The sequence below is a fragment of the Dunckerocampus dactyliophorus genome, chromosome 5 (assembly GCF_027744805.1).
Source record: "Dunckerocampus dactyliophorus isolate RoL2022-P2 chromosome 5, RoL_Ddac_1.1, whole genome shotgun sequence".
Classification (NCBI taxonomy): domain Eukaryota; kingdom Metazoa; phylum Chordata; class Actinopteri; order Syngnathiformes; family Syngnathidae; genus Dunckerocampus; species Dunckerocampus dactyliophorus.
In genome coordinates, this window is record NC_072823.1 from 22,491,011 (window position 1) to 22,509,554 (window position 18,544).

At 42.1% G+C, this 18,544-nt stretch overlaps 2 protein-coding genes across 9 annotated transcripts in view; one reads left to right on the forward strand and one right to left on the reverse strand.

Moving 5' to 3' along the window:
- The first annotated feature begins 928 nt into the window (after positions 1 to 928).
- Positions 929 to 13,468, forward strand: wnt2 (wingless-type MMTV integration site family member 2). Its single transcript, XM_054776048.1, has 6 exons — positions 929 to 1,075; positions 1,387 to 1,521; positions 3,098 to 3,318; positions 10,715 to 10,992; positions 11,055 to 11,322; positions 12,271 to 13,468. The coding sequence occupies exons 2-6, from the start codon at positions 1,445 to 1,447 to the stop codon at positions 12,474 to 12,476; spliced, it is 1,050 nt and encodes a 349-aa protein (XP_054632023.1). The 5' UTR covers positions 929 to 1,075; positions 1,387 to 1,444; the 3' UTR covers positions 12,477 to 13,468.
- LOC129181209 (suppressor of tumorigenicity 7 protein homolog) overlaps positions 11,500 to 18,544 on the reverse strand; it is a 37,436-nt gene continuing 30,391 nt past the window's right edge. For 5 of the 8 annotated variants that reach the window (XM_054776047.1, XM_054776044.1, XM_054776040.1 and 2 more), the window contains 5 exons: positions 15,414 to 15,516; positions 15,172 to 15,322; positions 14,078 to 14,170; positions 13,768 to 13,910; positions 13,117 to 13,477 (listed from right to left, as the gene is read on the reverse strand). In XM_054776047.1, coding sequence (XP_054632022.1) covers positions 13,382 to 13,477; positions 13,768 to 13,910; positions 14,078 to 14,170; positions 15,172 to 15,322; positions 15,414 to 15,516 — 586 coding nt within the window. In that variant the 3' untranslated portion in view covers positions 13,117 to 13,381. Of the gene's footprint in view, positions 13,478 to 13,767; positions 13,911 to 14,077; positions 14,171 to 15,171; positions 15,323 to 15,413; positions 15,517 to 18,544 lie in introns of all 8 variants that reach the window. The other 3 variants (XM_054776041.1, XM_054776043.1, XM_054776042.1) reach the window with 3 other exon arrangements.

The window sequence follows — 18,544 nt, forward strand, 5'->3', positions numbered from 1 at the left end:
AGTAAATGTGTAAAAACTGAACAGAAATTAGCTCAAATTGTTAGAAAGGACTTCATCTAACACAAGTGCACTTTTTATGATTTGATGGTTTAATGCAGCAGGGACCAGATTGGTCTTGGTAAACTGGGGCTGACTTTAAAATGCTTGTGGCGAGAAGAGCTCCTTGTTGTTGTGAACTTGGGGATGATGGGAAAAATCCAATTTCCTCATTAATCTCCTCTGCTCAGGAGCTCCACTTGCACTCTGATCAAAGATGGGGGAAATGCTGAGTGACATCAGCACAGATTTTCCTCCATACTTCAAACGGCGTGTGACACAATCTCATAGACGTGGAGGTGCTGCTTTGGGAAGATTGCTAACTTGTTAGGTGGATCACCAATATTTGACTCCAAATAGTGCACATGTTTAATATACAGTATATCAGACATTAACCATGAATATATCCTGTTCACAACCCCCTGACAAAATGGCCTGATGACTATTGACAGCGATATGAAGAAGTCTGGATAGGTTACATACCATTTAACAGGTTGCGTTTAACAGGCTTAATGTGCAATCTGGATCTTATATAGGTACAGATTAAACTTGGTTTCACACTTAAGCCTTGAAACTTCTGAATTAGGACTGTCATGCAAGATCTAAGCATGCGTGTCAGTCAGCATCAAATAATTAACTCTGCCTATGTTTTGCTTTGTATTTGGCTTTTTGCATCTTTTTTTTTTTTTATTCCAAAAGCAGGATCAGTGTCCAACTGTGTGGAGTTTGCATTTCTTTTGATGCGTGCGTGGGTTTTCTCCAGGAATGTGGGTTTCCTCCCACATTCCAAAAATATGCGCGTTAGGTTAATTGGTGACTCTCAGTTGTCCATAGATATCAATGTGAGTGTGAATGATTTTGGTCTATATGTGCCCTGAGATTGGCTGGTGTGTACCTCTCGCCCAAAATCAGCTGTGATAGGCTCCAGCATACATACGACCCCAATGAGGACAAGCGGCATAGAAAATGGATGGATGGAGGATCAATAAGGGGTTAAGAGAAGAAGATTATAGATGGAAGTGGACTCACATTGAAAGCAGTAAGACTTGAGCATCCCCATATGCGTGTCCACTTGTTAAAGTTAACATTTGATAATATTAACACTTTTTTTAATACTTGTATGAGACTTGATGTTAAAATGTGACTTAAAACCTTGCCCTGTACACACAATAAAGCATTTATGATAACAAAGAGCCAACCAGCCCTAACATATTCTCTGCTCATTCCAGTGTCGTCTAGTCGTGCACATCCCTCGTGTCCGTGCGCCCCCCCGCTGAGATGCAGACGCTCCAATGTTTCCCGCCCCGTTATGATCCTTTTTAAGCTCACTTTCAAACTTGTGCTCGCCAGGTGCTGTCAGTGCGTGAACACGCTCCATGCGCGGCCCTAGTGGACACGTGTGCCGAACATGAAGGCATTGCAGAGAGGAGTATGTTGGTGCGTGTGTGTGACGCTGTGTGTGTTGAGCGTCGATGCTTCTTGGTGGTAAGTTTGTTGCTATTTTGTTTTGTTTGTTACTCAGCAGTCTGTTTTGCATATAGTAAAACATGGTGTGATTGACTACTCCTTATGAGTGCAAATAGGCTAAAAATGTCATGAATGTTGTGACTCTTTGTATACAAGTCATTTTGTCATAGTTACTGTATGAAATCTTATTTCTTAAGTCCAGGCAATGTTGTCATATTCGGACCGTCAACTTTTTATGATTTGTTATTGAATGTTTTTTTTGCCGTTCCCGTCGTCTTTCTGGGAGAAATCTTTGAAGTCTGGACAAGTCTCTCACCACCTGTTTTCTTAATCCACTTGACGGCAGACATTTAAACTCGGGATGCTCTGATCAAGGTTGTATGCTGTCGATTCGGTTACCAATCATCCAGGACTTAAACCGGCCGATACTGATCACATGGATTAATTATACATTTTTCAATGTATTTATGATGAGTGGTATTGGCAAGGGGTGCCGTATAAAGGGGAAAAGTCCGTACAATTCCAAGGTCCCTTGACTGCCAGGGGGCCCAAAAGGTAGGTATTTTTAGGTAGTTACTAGTAGGTAGTAGGAAGTTACTAATAACATTAGTAATCCATGAATAAAGGGGGAGAGGGGGACAAGGTGCTGTTTTTTTTCATGGGACACAGAATTCCTGACTGCACTGGCTATATGATATAACAAAAGAAACCATAAAATCACCTTAATTTAGACAAAAACATTTTACTTACTTTTTCAAGAGAACATATATCACACGTGAAAAGATGCCTTCTTTAAGGAGAATTTGGATGTGGGAGTACAGTGGTGGAGCTCTAGCAGGAGTTCCAGGTAAGTGAAAGAGCACTCAGCGAACCTGGTGTCTTCCACTGCTGAGAAAGGCTAGTCATCTCATCCGATGAATTCAGTTATGTTTCAGGTTATTTGCTTAGCCTTCAGACTGTCATATACACATGGCTGTGTTAGCTGCCGTTTGACTGATAATCACACCGTGTGCCTCGAAAACTCACCATACTCTGTCAAGTGTTCTTCAAATATCCTGTGAGATTAAGAGTTAAGTTCCACATGGCAGAGATGATTATTTTTCTTTTGGCACGCCTGCACACTGAAGGAAAGTGGGAGGATGACGCTGCCCAAGACATTAGTTAGGGCAAGTCACTACACTGCACCCAGGGATCGCCACGGGATGCAATAGTACGATCCACGGTGTTGAAACGTATTTACCAGCGTAGGCCGATCACATGTTTTTTCACAGAAATCAACTGATACTGATCGGTGGCCGATCGATCGGAGCATCCCTAATTTCAGCACCTTTCTCAGTCATAAGCATCTGCTGTCATGTCTTAATTATTTTAGACAGTACGTACACTCAGTCTGGACATTTCATTAGGTATACAATTAAATGAAATACAAAATGAGATAGTAATTCTCATTTTTAATAATATTTAATATATATAAAATGTTTGTATTCTATTGTATAATGTTTGTCTTGTATTTGTTTCAGTGATGAGTTCCTAATATTAATGTTGTTAAATAAGGTAACCAAATATACACATAAAGCCATGGGCTCCTCTGCAGGTACATGGGCAGTCTGGGCTCTCAGGTGATGTGCAACAACATTCCAGGTCTGGTGAGCAAGCAGCGCCAGCTCTGCCAGCAGAATCCCAAAGTGATGCAAGCCATTGGGGCCGGGGTGAAGGAGTGGATATTGGAGTGCCACCACCAGTTTCGTAACCACCGCTGGAACTGCAACACTATGGCGCGGGATCACAGCCTGTTTGGACGCCTGCTATTGCACAGTGAGTCACTGTACAATCCAAACTAAATGCACCCTTTTCTCTAAGGCTGCCTTCACACTTGTGGTTTGGTACTCTTGTCTGGATGAAAAATTTAAAAAACAAAACAATAAAAATGATACTTTGAGAGCACACTTTGGTGCGGTTTACTTGTTGTCAGTGATATATGTCATGTGACTAAAGACTGTGCAGTAAACAATGCGGATAAAGTACAGACATGATTCGGCAGCCTTTATGACATAATGTGTGACATAATTGAAATGTTACAAACCAAAATGAATAATTGAATTAACCAATTGAATAAATACTGTAGGTTATTTTCATGTTCTGCTATATTTACTGGCTTAGATTTCATGAAAATCTTGTAAAATATACTTTTACTTTTGACACACACACACACAGAGGGAGAGAGCAAAGCACAGAGCCAACACTTCCAATGCATTTTCTCTTATATATGTGTCATTTGTGTCATTCTAACACTGGTCTGTGTAGTGTTCATATTTTAGCTTAAGTGAACTGAACTGCACCAGAGTTCACTTGCAAGAGACCCATCTCTTAAGTGGTCTTGTACAACTTCTTTGGTACACACCAGGGTTCAGTTGATCGCGTACAGTCTGTACCAAATGAACCGCAGTAGTAGAGCAAACGCCCATAGCTTCTTTTAACGGAGTTAAAGTGTGTGTGAACACACCATGAGTAACCCACAGTCTGAACTGCATCTATCTTCATGATAGATTCCACTTAAATAGTCATAGTACACTAAGTCCCCTACTAACGAACATCCAACGTACGAACACTCGTAGACACAAACACAAGCCGACTGGTCTATATTTTCCTGTGTTTTGCCTTATAAGCCCATAATTATTTATATTTAAGTCCATATTTCACATGCTTGACCAGTAGAGGGCACTGTGACACTGCTAATGACGCCAACAGGCGCTTAAGACCAGTGGGAGGAGACTGAAGAAAAGCTAAATTGTAGCTGTGCATGCAAGTGATTAAAGTTTATGAAGAGTTAATAGGCCTGCTTAATTCTACACCACCCATGGAACACTACCTCTTTTAGAAGAGTCTAACGACGACGATTTGTCCTTTTTTCAATATCTCCGCCTCCTCCTCCACCACTAACGACGTATGCTCGACCACTCTTCAAAGGTAAACATTTATCATTATGTATTATTATATCATTTTTATTATTGTTTTTTTATTAATTATCTTCGTTTAATATTACTACTACATCCAAACTCATTATTACATACATACGCATATACTGTATATGTATACACGTACATGTAGTACCTATATAACTGGTAATATTACCTTTTCCCCTACTTAAGAACGATTCGACTTAAGAACGGTCGTCTGGAACCAATTGTGTTTGTTAGTTGGGGACTTAGTGTATTTAGATTGAAAATGTTATTTACTCATGCACAATTGCTTTCAACACAACATGGCTGAATCTGTCAATTGTTTTGCCTTATAATGAGTCCTAATGTTCTTATTATTAATGTTAATATCACTATTAAGAGCAGCTCTCCCATGCCCTGAGATTTGATCCTTCCACTTATTAGCGTCTCACGTCTGAACCTCTAATCAGCCGTGTGGTATTTGGACCTCCCAGCCTGACAATCCCTCCACTCCCCAGCTCCTACAATGCCACAATGTTCACACAGCTTTATGATGACAAGCTCCCGACTGTCAAAATCAGATGGCTCATTTCTAACAATTACATCAGAATTCAGTGTTTCCCTGTAGGTTTACAGTTTTGGGGGTGGGGGCGAGGGAGGCGCAACTGTAATGTTATCCGTCCTCAACATTTGCATTTGGGGTGCGTCGATGCGTTAAGACAAATGTGCACACATACACGCTCACAGTGTACTGTAGTTGACTGTATTGCAATCGCTCCTCCACAGTGACATTTCACAAACTTTCATAATAGAAGGCATTACAAAGACTCCAAATGAATCCATTCGTGATGTGTGCAATTGCAGTGGTTCGCGTTGTCAGTAGTGTCTGGACCAGAACGGATGTCAGTTTGAGAATAGGCAGTGACAAAAGAATAAAATGATGTTTGTAAATTCTATTAGATTTTGAAAATTTAACAAATTATAATTTAGACCTACTTTACAATTATTTAAAGTGTATGTATACATTTTGTGTGTGTGTATATATGTGTGTGTGTGTGTGTATATATATATATATATATATATATATATATATACAGTATATATATATATATACACATATACATATATATATATATATATATATATATATATATATATATATATATATATATATATATATACACACATACATACACACATTAGGGTAAGGATATGTATTTGTACTTTATCCCACAGCAGGGGGGGGGGGGGAAGTACAAATATATACAAATATACAGTATATAAGATATAAACACAGAACAATTCGATACAGTGTACAAATGATATGATTCAATTTGATATGATTCAACGATTACATTTGTCGATGTAGATGTTAATCTTACATTATAAAATAAAGAAGCCAATTGTATAAAAGTGTCATTCTTACAGTATTTTCAAATGTGTAAAAGAGCACATCATAACCCCAAGGGGTCTGTAACCAGTGGGCCATGGGAAAAATTCAGGTGCCGTGATTTAAAAAAAAAACAAAACACACACACACAAAAATTTGAAACCCGAAACTACATCAATTTTTTTTTTGTGAAGAGATAAAAAAAAAGTCGGGAATATGGGCTATTGTTTTATTAAAAAAATAATATAAAAATCCCACAATCTTTGCATGTTTAATGTGACCAGCGACTTGTTCCACGGTCCTTGAATGCACCATTTAACTTTGCAATGCATCTTCTCCCACGATGCACAGATAAGGCTACTTAACTGTATTTTGTATTTTTCTGTTTTTTCTTTCACCTCATATTTGGTCCCAAATGCTGATGTCATGTGGGCATGCGTAAAGGCAAGATTTGATGACCTTATTGCGTGCTAATGTACATATTTGTTGGTGCACCTGTCTGGGGAAAAAAAACAGGTCCTGCAGGCTTGTACAGGCGTATGGTGGCTCTGTATTCATTTAGTGCTTTTAATTTGATGTTTGATTTGATTTTGCACAATACATAAATAACATAAATCAGATGCTATAATGTACGTAAGTTACTAATGCTAGCGAGAGCTAATGCTATTTAGATCCACTGTCATTGACACAAGCCGCCAAATAGCTGTCCTCGGCTATGCCTGCCCGTAACTAGTAGCTCCTACCCAAATTTTAGCTCGCCGTTCAAAGCAAAAATCCATCGAGAGATGGCTTGCATCTAAAAAAACAAAAACAAACACATCTGCAGTGCACTGGTAACGTCCCTCTTCTTCCAGACGACGTACTTCTTGACAACTCGACTCACTGCAACGCTTTGGTCTTGTCGAGAGAGGCATCTGCCAGGACTGTGAAGCTAAACGTACCATTCAAAATACCCTTTTCTTTGCCCATTTGTGCTCTATGTTTGTTCCCACTTCTGGCTTTGCATCAGCTGCCATGCCAGTGCGTTTCCTCAAACTACAGTGTGTGCCGAGGGTCAAACAGGATGTGCGTACGTTTAATCACGGGTAAAAAAAAAAAATTAGTGCCGTTAAAGGAAACGCCCATTAACGCGTTAACTTTGACAGCCCTAATATATATATTTGATTTGCAAATGACACTGGACATGTATGTCAGGTTTTTTAAAGTCACATACAGCTAACCTATATATTTTGAATGGAAGCATAGAAATGTGGGGATGACCACACTCCCACATACCTGACAATGATAATAATAACAGACACAGTCATCATACAGCGTTCCCTCGTTTATCGTGTGGGATAGGTTCCCAAAACAACCCACAATAAGTGAATTCCACGAAGTAGCCAACTTTGTTTACAGTTATGTTATAAGGCTGTAAAACCCCTCACAATACAATTTATACACTTTCTCAGACAGGCATTAACATTTTGTCACATTTTAAACACTCTCAAAGTTTAAATTTCGTTTGAATTTTAATAATCAATCTACTACAGGGGTGTCCAAACTTTTTCCAGCAAGGGCCACATGCTGAAAAATGAAAGGATGCAAGGGCCACTTTGATATTTTATAAATCAACACATAGAGATATGCTAAGAAGCAAAAAACTGCATTTCACCTTTGTAATATAGGTGAAATGCTACTAAAAATGATGTTTTTTTCCATAATAATAAGAGTTTGTTCTTGCAAAATTGCAACTTTTGTTCTTCATTTGATTATGACTTTTTTCTTAATATTTGGACTTTATTCCTGTAAAATTACAGCTGTTTTTTTCCATTTCTGCTGTTTTTTTAATTTTCCAACTATTTCATTTCAGCTTTCCTTTTGTAAATTTTCTTCTTCTCGTAATTCTAACTTTATTCCCATGCTATTTTTGATCTTTTTTAAACAATAATGTATTTTTTCTTTATTTCAACTTGAACCGAAGTTTCATTTAGCCGGTTAGCTGCTGCTTCTTCTTCTATTGTTTATTGGCGGTTCGCAAGCAGCCCATGCAGTTAGCTGGCGACGGCACAAAGGACATTGATTGAGAATGGTCTACAGCCAATCAGGACGCAGAACACAATGGGCGGGTTCTCCCTTAACCAATAAGGACTGTTGTGGCTCTATATTTAGCCGGCTATTGTCTACTGTGGGTTCCTAATGTGCTCGTACAGTCAGTAACCACACTGAGACAGGTGGAGCTGCACGTCTTCAACATGAGTATACAACACCCTCTACTGGTAGCAGTAGTAAATACAATAACAGACACAATAGAGCACCGATAGATCGCTCTAATACTGTACACCACAAGGACTCAGAACACAATGTGTGTTCAAACGCTGTAAAAAAAAAAAAAAAAAGAAGCAAAATTGCACTTTAAAAAATCTGCGAAACAGTGAATCTGCGAAGGGTGAACCGTGATGCAGCGAGGGAGCACTGTAATTATGTTATGTTATGTAGCGGCTTCACTGGTAATATGACCTTTGGTGATTTGTTGCACACAACATTACTAGTTGATTCTTGATAGCCTGTAAACCTTGTAAACAAGGTGTATAGGCGGCATCTAATTAGCTAGTATAGCTAGTTTTTACCTGGGGTGCTGGAAAAGCAGGACTTTTCACAAAACGTGTCTTCCTTTGTCCTCGCCGTGTGGGTAGTGCACACTTCGCTGAAGTGTGCACTACCCACACAAAGCCGTTTCATCCTGGCCACTTTGGTTCCCACTTTATAGCCAATATGACAAGAAGCCAAAGTAGGGCAATGCAGACATCATTTTGTTGTTGCAGCCCAGATAATTACAAGTCTGCATCATTTTGTAGATATTTTCATTTGTGATAATACCACTGTAACTCTCACTTTAACCCTCTTGCGTCGCAGCGGTAGTCATCCGCACATGTAAACACTGTGGAACACATACGCAGGCAGCAGAATGTAGTGATACAAAGGGGGAGCAAATAACGCAGATCGATTGTGAGGTCTGACTTTTTCGTGGACAACGGTTGGGTGATTTTAAATAATACTCTTTTGAACACACTTAAGCAAAACGCTTTACTTCCCACCAACTACCCAACTACTTTCCTCAACACCAAAAAACAACCAGTCACAGTTGATGCAGTACACTGCTGATGGAGATGTCATACAACTATCCCTTTTTAAATACGATTTTGAAAGGTTTCAAAAATGTATTAATGTGACTTTTATATAAAACAAATACATAAACCTCAGTCTCATTTTGAAATGTTTTGATTTTTGAAGACTATATAACATAACTACAAAATGGAACCAAAGTACGTCTGCAGCCTGGTCAGAGTTGATGGAGCACAACCAGCTAGTGTGGTGTGCACAGCGGAGCATAGCAGTGGAGAAAACTTAACGGAAGCCCACAGCAAAGGCGATGGCTGTAGAATTGTTTTTTTTATTATGATGTTCGCCAGTATTTTTTATTACGTATGTACAGTTGCAAACAAAGATTAGTTCACAATAGAGAGAGGCTTCTGGTGTGTTTTCTTAGGCTAAGTATTTTTTATTCCAATGTGAAAGAACTGTGAATAAATTCAAATACTTTGCACGTAATTCCGGGCCTGCATTTTCTCTCTGACAATTTTTTTTTTCGTCAAACATTTTGTTTTGGCTCTGTGAAGGCTGAGTGTTGTTCTACTTTGGAATGCATACCCAAAGCCACTCTTGGTTATCTGACTGACCGAGTTCAGGCCTATGCAGAACAGCAGCGGAGACAGAGCATCTCCATGGAGTATGCCACATTTGATGCTAATTTGGGGCCTTCTTGATGAAGGTTCTTGGCGTCCTGTTGGTCCTATACAGTTCCAGGCTCTCCAGAATCGGTGTGTGGCTTTGAGTTCTAGGCTTTCTTGGCAGTGCACAGGTTGGTGCTTCTATTCTAAACAGGTTGGTGCTTCTGTCAACCAGTAGCTGGTGTTTGGATCCCCTGGTGATGATAAATAAAATAAATCCCCATAAATCCCTCCAGCGTGTCCTAGGTCTGCCCTGGGGCCTTCTCCCTGCTGGGCAGTTCACCAGAGAGGCATCCCGACTAGATGCCCAAGCCACCTTCACTGGCTCCTCTCCATGTGAAGGAGCAATGGCTCTACTCTGACTCCCTCCCAGATGACCGAGCTCCTCACCCTTTCTCTTAGGATGAGTCCAGCCACCCTACGGAGGAAACTCATTTCAGCCGCTTGTATCCACAATCTTGTTCTTTCCATCATGACCCAAAGCTCATGACTATAGGTGAGGGTGGGAACATAGATCAACTTTGCCTTCTGGCTCAGCTCTCTCTTCACCATGATGGTCCGGTAAAGCGACCGCATTATTGCAGATGCTGCGGCGATCCGCCTGTCGACCTCACACAGCCAACCTTCCCTCACTCAGGAACAAGACCCTGAGATACTTGAACTCCTCCACCTGGGGAAGGACCTCCTATCTGGTGCTCTGCTCATGTGTTGATCCATATGCTATTCACTGTGGCCGCTATGATGTCTGATAGGGGCTTCCACGTGGTGCCTAGTGGTAGTTTGATGGTACCGTTCCCTTGTGGGGGTCCTTCATGATGAGCTGTCTGACCTTGTGTTAGCCATTCTGGCTGGGTTCCTAACGTTTGCAGCTGGTTCATTTGTGCCGCCAGGTGTGAATCATGTCAGGGTCGGGTGCTGTCCAGTCACTCCTGGAAATGTCTTGTTCATGTTGCATATCATGACATTTAGCACTTTAGCAACCGTCTATTGAGGCAAGAAATGTTCCCATGTTATCACAAGATATCCACACAGTCTAGCATCTTAGCTGTTAGCATGATTGCTATTACCATTTCCGTGTTGTTAATAAAAATCTTTTTGTCTTGCCCCCTCAGGCAATCGTGAGGTGGCCTTCATTTACGCCATCTCGTCAGCCGGTGTGGTCTACACAGTAGCGCGGGCCTGCAGCCGTGGCGAGCTGGACGCATGCTCATGCGACCCCAACAGGACGGGCTCGTGGCGGGACAGCCAGGGCACCTTCGCGTGGGGCGGCTGCAGCGACCACGTGGAACACGCCACACGCTTCAGCCGGGCCTTCGTGGATGCCAAAGAGCGGAAGGAGCGCGACGCCCGTGCCCTCATGAACCTGCACAACAACCGTGTCGGCAGGAAGGTGAGGCGGTGACGGGCTGCTTCCATCACTCCTGCTTCCCTGATCCTGTTTCTCGTTTCCAGGCAGTGAAGCGCTTCATGACGCTGGAGTGTAAATGTCACGGCGTCAGCGGCTCGTGCAGCCTGCGCACCTGTTGGCTCGCCTTGGCCGACTTCAGACGCACCGGCGATCACCTGCGCAGGAAGTACGACGCCGCCGTGCACGTGGCAGTCAACCAATATGGCACCGGCTTCATGCGCCTTACAGGCACACACTTGAAACGACCCAGCAAGAACCAGCTGGTCTACTCGGAGGACTCGCCCGACTTCTGCATAGCAGACCAGGAGTCAGGTTAGCCACACGACCTTTAAAAAAAATGATATATTTTGCAGGATCTAAACATCAAAATGATTCATGGGGAGATTTGAAATTTTACATTTTAACTTAACACAAACACTAAACACAAAGCCTGCCCATAAAGTTTATTTGCTATTTCTTATTTATTGGTGATGCACATGTAGCAGTCTGCCAGCAACTTGTTGATTTGCAGTAGAGTGTCAGTTGATTGTTTATACTTCTCTACTTCCTCTTCCTCGCCCTCTTTGCTGCAATTTGGGGAGGGAAAAAGTGCATTCATGCATTCTTAAAGGGATTGCTGTTAAGAGGTGGAAATTAAAAATGTTCCCCCCCCCATTCATCGAAAAAATAATCGCCCGATTAATTGATTATTAATATAATCATTAGTTTGAGACCTAGTTCCGACTTTGTTGCATGATGCATTCACTGACCCGCAGACATGCGGCAATGAAAAGTCTATAAAGTTCATGTAATGTTGGGGGCATCACAAGATCTCGTGAGATTAAAATGTGAGAAGATTGTTTGTTCGTGGGCACTAGGCCTGGGACAATCATTAATAATCACACAATAAATGAAAATGAACTTAACTCAATATATTGCCACGTGCATCCGTGTCCGCTTTCCTCGTCCCTCACCTCCAAATAGGCCGGAAGAGGTTTCAGCACCTTGGCATGTTTGTTCCATAGAATGGAATGAACGCAGTGAGCCCTTTTGTCAGTCTCTTTGTCTCAGTGGGTGGAGGCAGGGCTGCTAGCATACACACAGAGCGCAGCAAAGTGTAACGTAGTAGAAATGAGTTAGATGGCAATGTATTGTCATTTGTTATTTATACTTTTCTTCAAAGTAATGTTGTCTCGTTCTTGTTGACCCTTGTGTATCGTCTCATCTCGTGAACTGATTACAATAGGTCATGTGACTACTGACTTGTTCTTGTTTCTTCAGGCTCGATGGGCACAGCTGGGCGTGTCTGCAACCGCACTTCCCGTGGTGCCGACGGCTGTGAGGTCATGTGCTGTGGGCGGGGCTACGACACGTCACGGGTCAGCCGCAGCGCCCAGTGCGAGTGCAAGTTCCACTGGTGCTGCGCTGTGCGGTGCAGAGACTGCCACCAGGTGGTAGACGTGCTCACCTGCAAAGGTCACACGTGACCTCAGTCTTGATCGTCACAGGACACCGAGCGCCTGAGGTTGCTGCAACATTGAGACTCCTGCTGTATAAGGAAGTGGACATGGCCTCCCTGGTCTTTGAAGTGGCCAGCAGGAGACCACCTGCTGCTGTTAGCCGTTTCTCAACTCCATGGTCTTCATCATGAAGATGTATCCTCGGCTCACCACCAGGTGGTGTTGTATAGCAGTGCTTCAAGACAACACCCCCATTTATTGTCAAGTGGCTATGCCATGCTCTTCAAATTGAAAGAATCTGCACATTTGTCACTGCCAAGATGGTGACGACTTCCAAGTAATTAGTGCAAATTTTTGTTGTTGAAAAGCTCATTTGGCTCTTTAAGGCTTACTCAACTACACATCTGAAAAAAGGCAGAACAAGTGCAGCTTCTTGTTAGCAAGTGTCAGCTGTCAGTCACCTGGTGTGATGTTAGTGTGTAGAACCTGGACATCCAGCTCCTGTTCTGCCTGAGTGACAGTAAAAAGACCACATGAGGAGAACACTAACATCATCTTGGCATCTGGAGAGAGGAAATCACAGCAGGTGTGGAAAGAGGCATGTCCTGATTGGAGACTCTTGACAAGACCACGCCCACTTCCTATCTGCTGAAACAATCAGATGCATCACTTAAATGTCAGGTGGCATGCAGTCATACACGAAAAGTTCTTTATTGTTTTTTTTTGTCTTCACTTTTTGTAATGATGGCAACTTTTGTACAACAAACAACTTTTAAATAATTGCCTCCCCTCAAAAAAATCCCCCAAACATGTCAAATAAAGTCCATTTGTTTATCCACACCCCCTCGTCACTTCACTGGAACGAGTCCCCACGTGAGCACCAAGGCCGGTGTTTGCTTTCCGAAATGAGAGTCCATCCAGGTGAGAGTCTGTCAGATGCGGGTCAGCTGGTGCCACAGGCTGGACGGCAGGATGCTCTCCACCTTCTCCATGATAAAGTTGAGAGGAGCAAACAGCGTGCTCAGGAACTGAAAGTCCACAGAGACACCAACAAGAGAAGGAGGATATGGACAGGAAGTTAGGTGAAGTAAGAAGACACATTACCATACCCATTTTATACTATTAACACAACAGTTTATTCCTATTCACATTCTTCATTACAATCTTGTTGTGAAAAAGAAAACGACGTCCTGGGCTGTGTTGAACCTTAAGAGCTCCCCTCTGGGAGAACATGAAAACAAAGTGTGTGTGTGTGTGTGTGTGTGTGTGTGTGTGTGTGTGTGTGTGTGTGTGTGTGTGTGTGTATGTGTATACTCACGGCTTTGGCAAAGACTCCCATGAGTTCAGGAAACTGGTGTGTGAGCAGAGCGAGCATGGCGGTGAACGAGCAGAGGCCGGCCGTAAAGAGGATGAAGAAGGGAAGCTCCTTTTTGGGATACACTGACACCTCGTGGAACACTGCTTCCATGCGTGACACACACACACACACACACACGCACGCAGCACAATATTAGCTTGGAGCAAAACCTTTCAGTCATACAGCAATGTTGTCACATGACAGAAAGTGGATGGAGTAAGTGGTAAATGATAACATTGCTACTTGTGTAGGATGTGTGTGTGTGCCTTACTGGGTAGCAGCTCTCTGTCTGCTGTCTCTGTGCAGATGGGATAGGGGTAGAAGAGGTGACCCTTCTCCAGAGGATATGGGATCATTCTGAATGCTACACACATGACAAGACATAAATACAAATCATATACTGTGTGTCATGTCTAAATTCTACTCCTACTTTGTTGCCTGTTCTATTACTTTAATGTCAAATACACCACAATGTGGCGCTGTCAATAAACTCCAATGTCAGATTAACTTGACATTTCTCACACAACTCTAACTTTTCCCTAGAGTCAACTTCCTTGTTTGTGTAAGCATACTTCGTCAATAAAGCTGATTCTGATTTATCCCAATCACCATGAAATGTGGTACATGCTTCTAGGGGACTGACAAACACGTGTGTGGAAAATAGCATCAAGATTGCTTGAAAGACTGCAAATACTGTAGCTGCTATCAAGCAGAACTAATTGTCCACAAGTCCTGGATCATTTGTGTAATCATTATGAAACTTGAGTTTATCTGTATTAGGGATGGCGATCTGCTGTATTTTAAAGATCGGATAATATCGGCTTCCGCCACGAGAACGGGCAAACCCGGGCGCCGCATAATGTTGGTAACTCTGGGACACACTCCAACATGGTAGGTGTGGTAATGCACCTCAAAGCTGGTTGCCACTCTACTCCTGCCACCCGCAAGAAGAAGAAAACGCAACACCACCATGCAGACTAGTCCGTGGTGAAGTTAGTTTCACGTTGGACGTTGGATATTCTGCTCCGTAGCTACAGCGGTAGTTTCCCTTCACTGTGCCAGGACTGCTGTGTCATTGTGCGGGGAGCCCACAAGGGAAGTGCTGCCCTAACCGCTGGTTGTTTATACTAGAGACCGTCAATAAATTACTATTGCGTCGAATACGCAATAATACAGAAGTCAATTCAGAAATACTTTGGTTGCGTTATTTTTAATGCTTTAAAGTGCTATTTTAAAAAAGGATGGGTACCAGATTGGATCAGAAGCCAAAAAATGTGGATCGGGACATCCCTAATCTGTATTACATGTATGCCAGCATGTTTTACAATGAATATTCAACACAACACTGTGCATATGTGTACTCACTGCCCTCCCAGGTGCAGTGCAGCAGGTTGAGCGCCCCCTCCACTCTCTTCCAGTGCTGCAGGTGAAAGAAGGCGTAGGCAATGGCCTCGCTGTCGCCTCTCTTCAGGATGTGCTCTGGAGGAAGAATCAGACTCTTCATCTCCAGCAGGTACTGGTCATCACATGACCGCCAGGAGAAGAAGACACGTGACAGTCAGGGAGCGAAGTCATGTGACCAACATCTGTTTGTCTGTGTGTCTCACCTTGGGCACATGAGGGTTGAACTCCACTGCTCTGTGAATGGCTTCTACTGCGTTCATCTCTGCTGTGCTCAGACCTCGTCTGGACGCCGCCTCTGGAGAGAACCTACACACAAACGCATTCACATGAGAACATTGTCAAGAAAGGTTGGAAGAACAGATCCCAAATTCTAATTCTCATCTTAAATTATATTCATCTGATGAGATCTCCTCACTCAGCATTTCAAGTACATGAAATGACACTTTCTCACCAACATTCCCACCGCATTTACAAATTCTTTTGTATTTTTTGGCATTTGTTCTGATTTTTTTTTAAGCAATTAGTATACAAAAATATACTCAAAATAAAAACCCACTTGTGTAGATGTGAGAACATGTAGAAACATTTTAAATAAATAGAATTTTTACACAATTATTATTACAAATATTCTCCATAAACCATTTCAATTGATTACAATTAATGACTGCTTGTGGAATATTCTACACTGAAGTGTCATGTCATGTAATGTAGTGTCATGTAATATGGTGTAGTGTGTCATGTAGTGTAATGTCATGTAGTGTAGTGTCATGTAATACGGTGTAGTGTGTCATGTAGTGTAATGTCATGTAGTGTAGTGTCACGTAATACGGTGTAGTGTGTCATGTAGTGTAATGTAATGTAGTGTAGTGTCATGTAATATGGTGTAGTGTGTCATGTAGTGTAATGTCATGTAGTGTAGTGTCACGTAATACGGTGTAGTGTGTCATGTAGTGTAATGTAATGTAGTGTAGTGTCATGTAATATGGTGTAGTGTGTCATGTAGTGTAATGTAATGTAGTGTAGTGTCATGTAATACGGTGTAGTGTGTCATGTAGTGTAATGTAATGTCATGTAATATAGTGTAGTGTGTCATGTAGTGTAATGTAATGTAGTGTAATGTCATGTAATATAGTGTCGTGTGTCATGTAGTGTAATGTAATGTAGTGTCATGTAATATTGTGTAGTGTGTCATGTAGCATAGTGGAGTGTCACATACTGTACTGTGGTGCAGTGTGATGTCATGTAGTTAACATAAAGTAGTGTCGTAGTGTGTCATGTAGGATAGTGTGTAAGGGTGTCACAAGATTTTGCGAGATAGATTAAAATGTGACAAGATTTCTCCTCGCAATTACAAATAAATAATCACACAATAAATAAAAATGAACTTGATCATTTTGCTGGCCTCCGTATATTGCCATGCGCATGCATCTCTCGCATTGGTTCAGCACCTACAAGCGTCATAGAACAACGGAGTGAGACCTCTTGTCAACATAAACACACTGTATAGCCATTCATACAATATACAGTCAAACCTGTCTTAATGGCCACCTTTGTAGAACGGCCACCTGCCTATAGCAGCCACTGAAAATCCCCCGCAGCAAATTTACATGTTATAGACCCTGTGTATAGCAGTCACCTGTCCAACGCGGCCAGCGGCCACCCATTTTGTCTCCCTTGGTCAATATCTGACTGCATATAGCGGCCAAATTACCGACTCAAGTAGAAACTTCATGCACGAAAAAGTTTTGTTTTTCAATCAATGAAGCCGTCGTGTGTAGACTTTAATTACTGAGTCCTAGCTCAGTCACAATCATTCACAAGATCCACACAAACTGTCAGTTGTTCCACATAAAAAAGCCGTCTTCTTTTGAGCTTGCTATTTCCTGGTCAAACATGTAACTTTAAGAGCATTTGCACCAAAACATTACCGCAAAGAAGGCTGGGAACAGGACGTGCTCCCAGCGACACTACAATAAAAAAAAACATACGCTAGCATGCATGCGGCAGTGGGAGCAAAACTGAGTTCGGTTGTACTTAACTGAAGTATTTTAGAATGTACTCTCGTTATTTTTCATCAATCCTCATCCACAAATCCATCAAAGTCCTCATCTTCTGTATTCAACACAAAAAAGCCGTCTTCTTTTCCGTTCGCTACTAGTCTGTTAACTTGTCAGTGTTATTCAGCTCCGAAGCAAAGAAGGAAACTTCTCCTGTTGCTTCTGCCAACTTTATTTATTGAACGCGGCCACCAGACAGCAGCTCAGAACACACACACATCTCTCAGCATCGTCTCTCCTTCCTGCTTGCCCACAAGGCAAAGGTTCAACAAGCCTCACTACATAGCTGTCCAGCCAATGCCTGTAAGAAATGACACCGTTTATTTCCTGGTGTGCACTGGTCAATACTGTAATGCCGCTTGTTGTGGGGAAGGAGAGACTCACGTCGCCGATGCACTTTAATGGCTTTATTAACAGCGGAGAACACTGCAGGACTTTACATCCACGCCAACATAAACACACTTCCCAACTCTCTTGAAACTCACAGCTAGCACTGAGCCTAGCTCTCCTGCTCGGGACGCCCACCGTCACTTCCCGTCACTTTCTGATGAACTAAAGCTATAATGACACTGCTGTATAAAAAGTAAAATATAAATAACAAGCGTAAGACATTACTAGCACAGCTTTGTTCTGTGGGTCGTGGATATATTCTATCAGTTATTATTAAGCCTCTAGCTTCCTTTTAGTAAGTAAAAACCTTGGCTATGATTGCACTACATTGTCATGTAGACCTACAAAGTACACTTGAAAGAACAAGAGGTGAATAAATGTATTGCAACTGATGTGAAACTGATGAGGGGTAGGATTAAATAAGCTTTGCTTCTTCCTACTCCTTTTTGGACATGCAAAATTGTGAATTGTACTATGTGATGTGCTACTGTTTGACTCATGCATGTTCAGGATTAAAACCATGAACCATGATAATAACAAGCCTAGTAGTGCTGTACAACTTTTATCCGCAGTCCGCAGTGCCATCTACTGGTCAACATTATTACTATCCCCCCCCCCTTTTTTTCCCTCTACTGGTCAACATTCAAACTGGACGCCAACCTGTCTATAGAGGCCACCTGTCTATAGCGGCCACTTTTGCAGACTCCCTCTAGTGGCCGCTATAGACAAGTTTGACTGTATTACTTATTATTACTCATTCTCGTGGACCCAATCCGTGCACCACTTCGTCTCGTGAATTGGCTGCCTTGTGACACCCCTAGTAGTGTGTCATGTAGTATAGTGTATCATGTAGTGTAGTGTATCATGTAGTGTAGTGTCATGTAGTA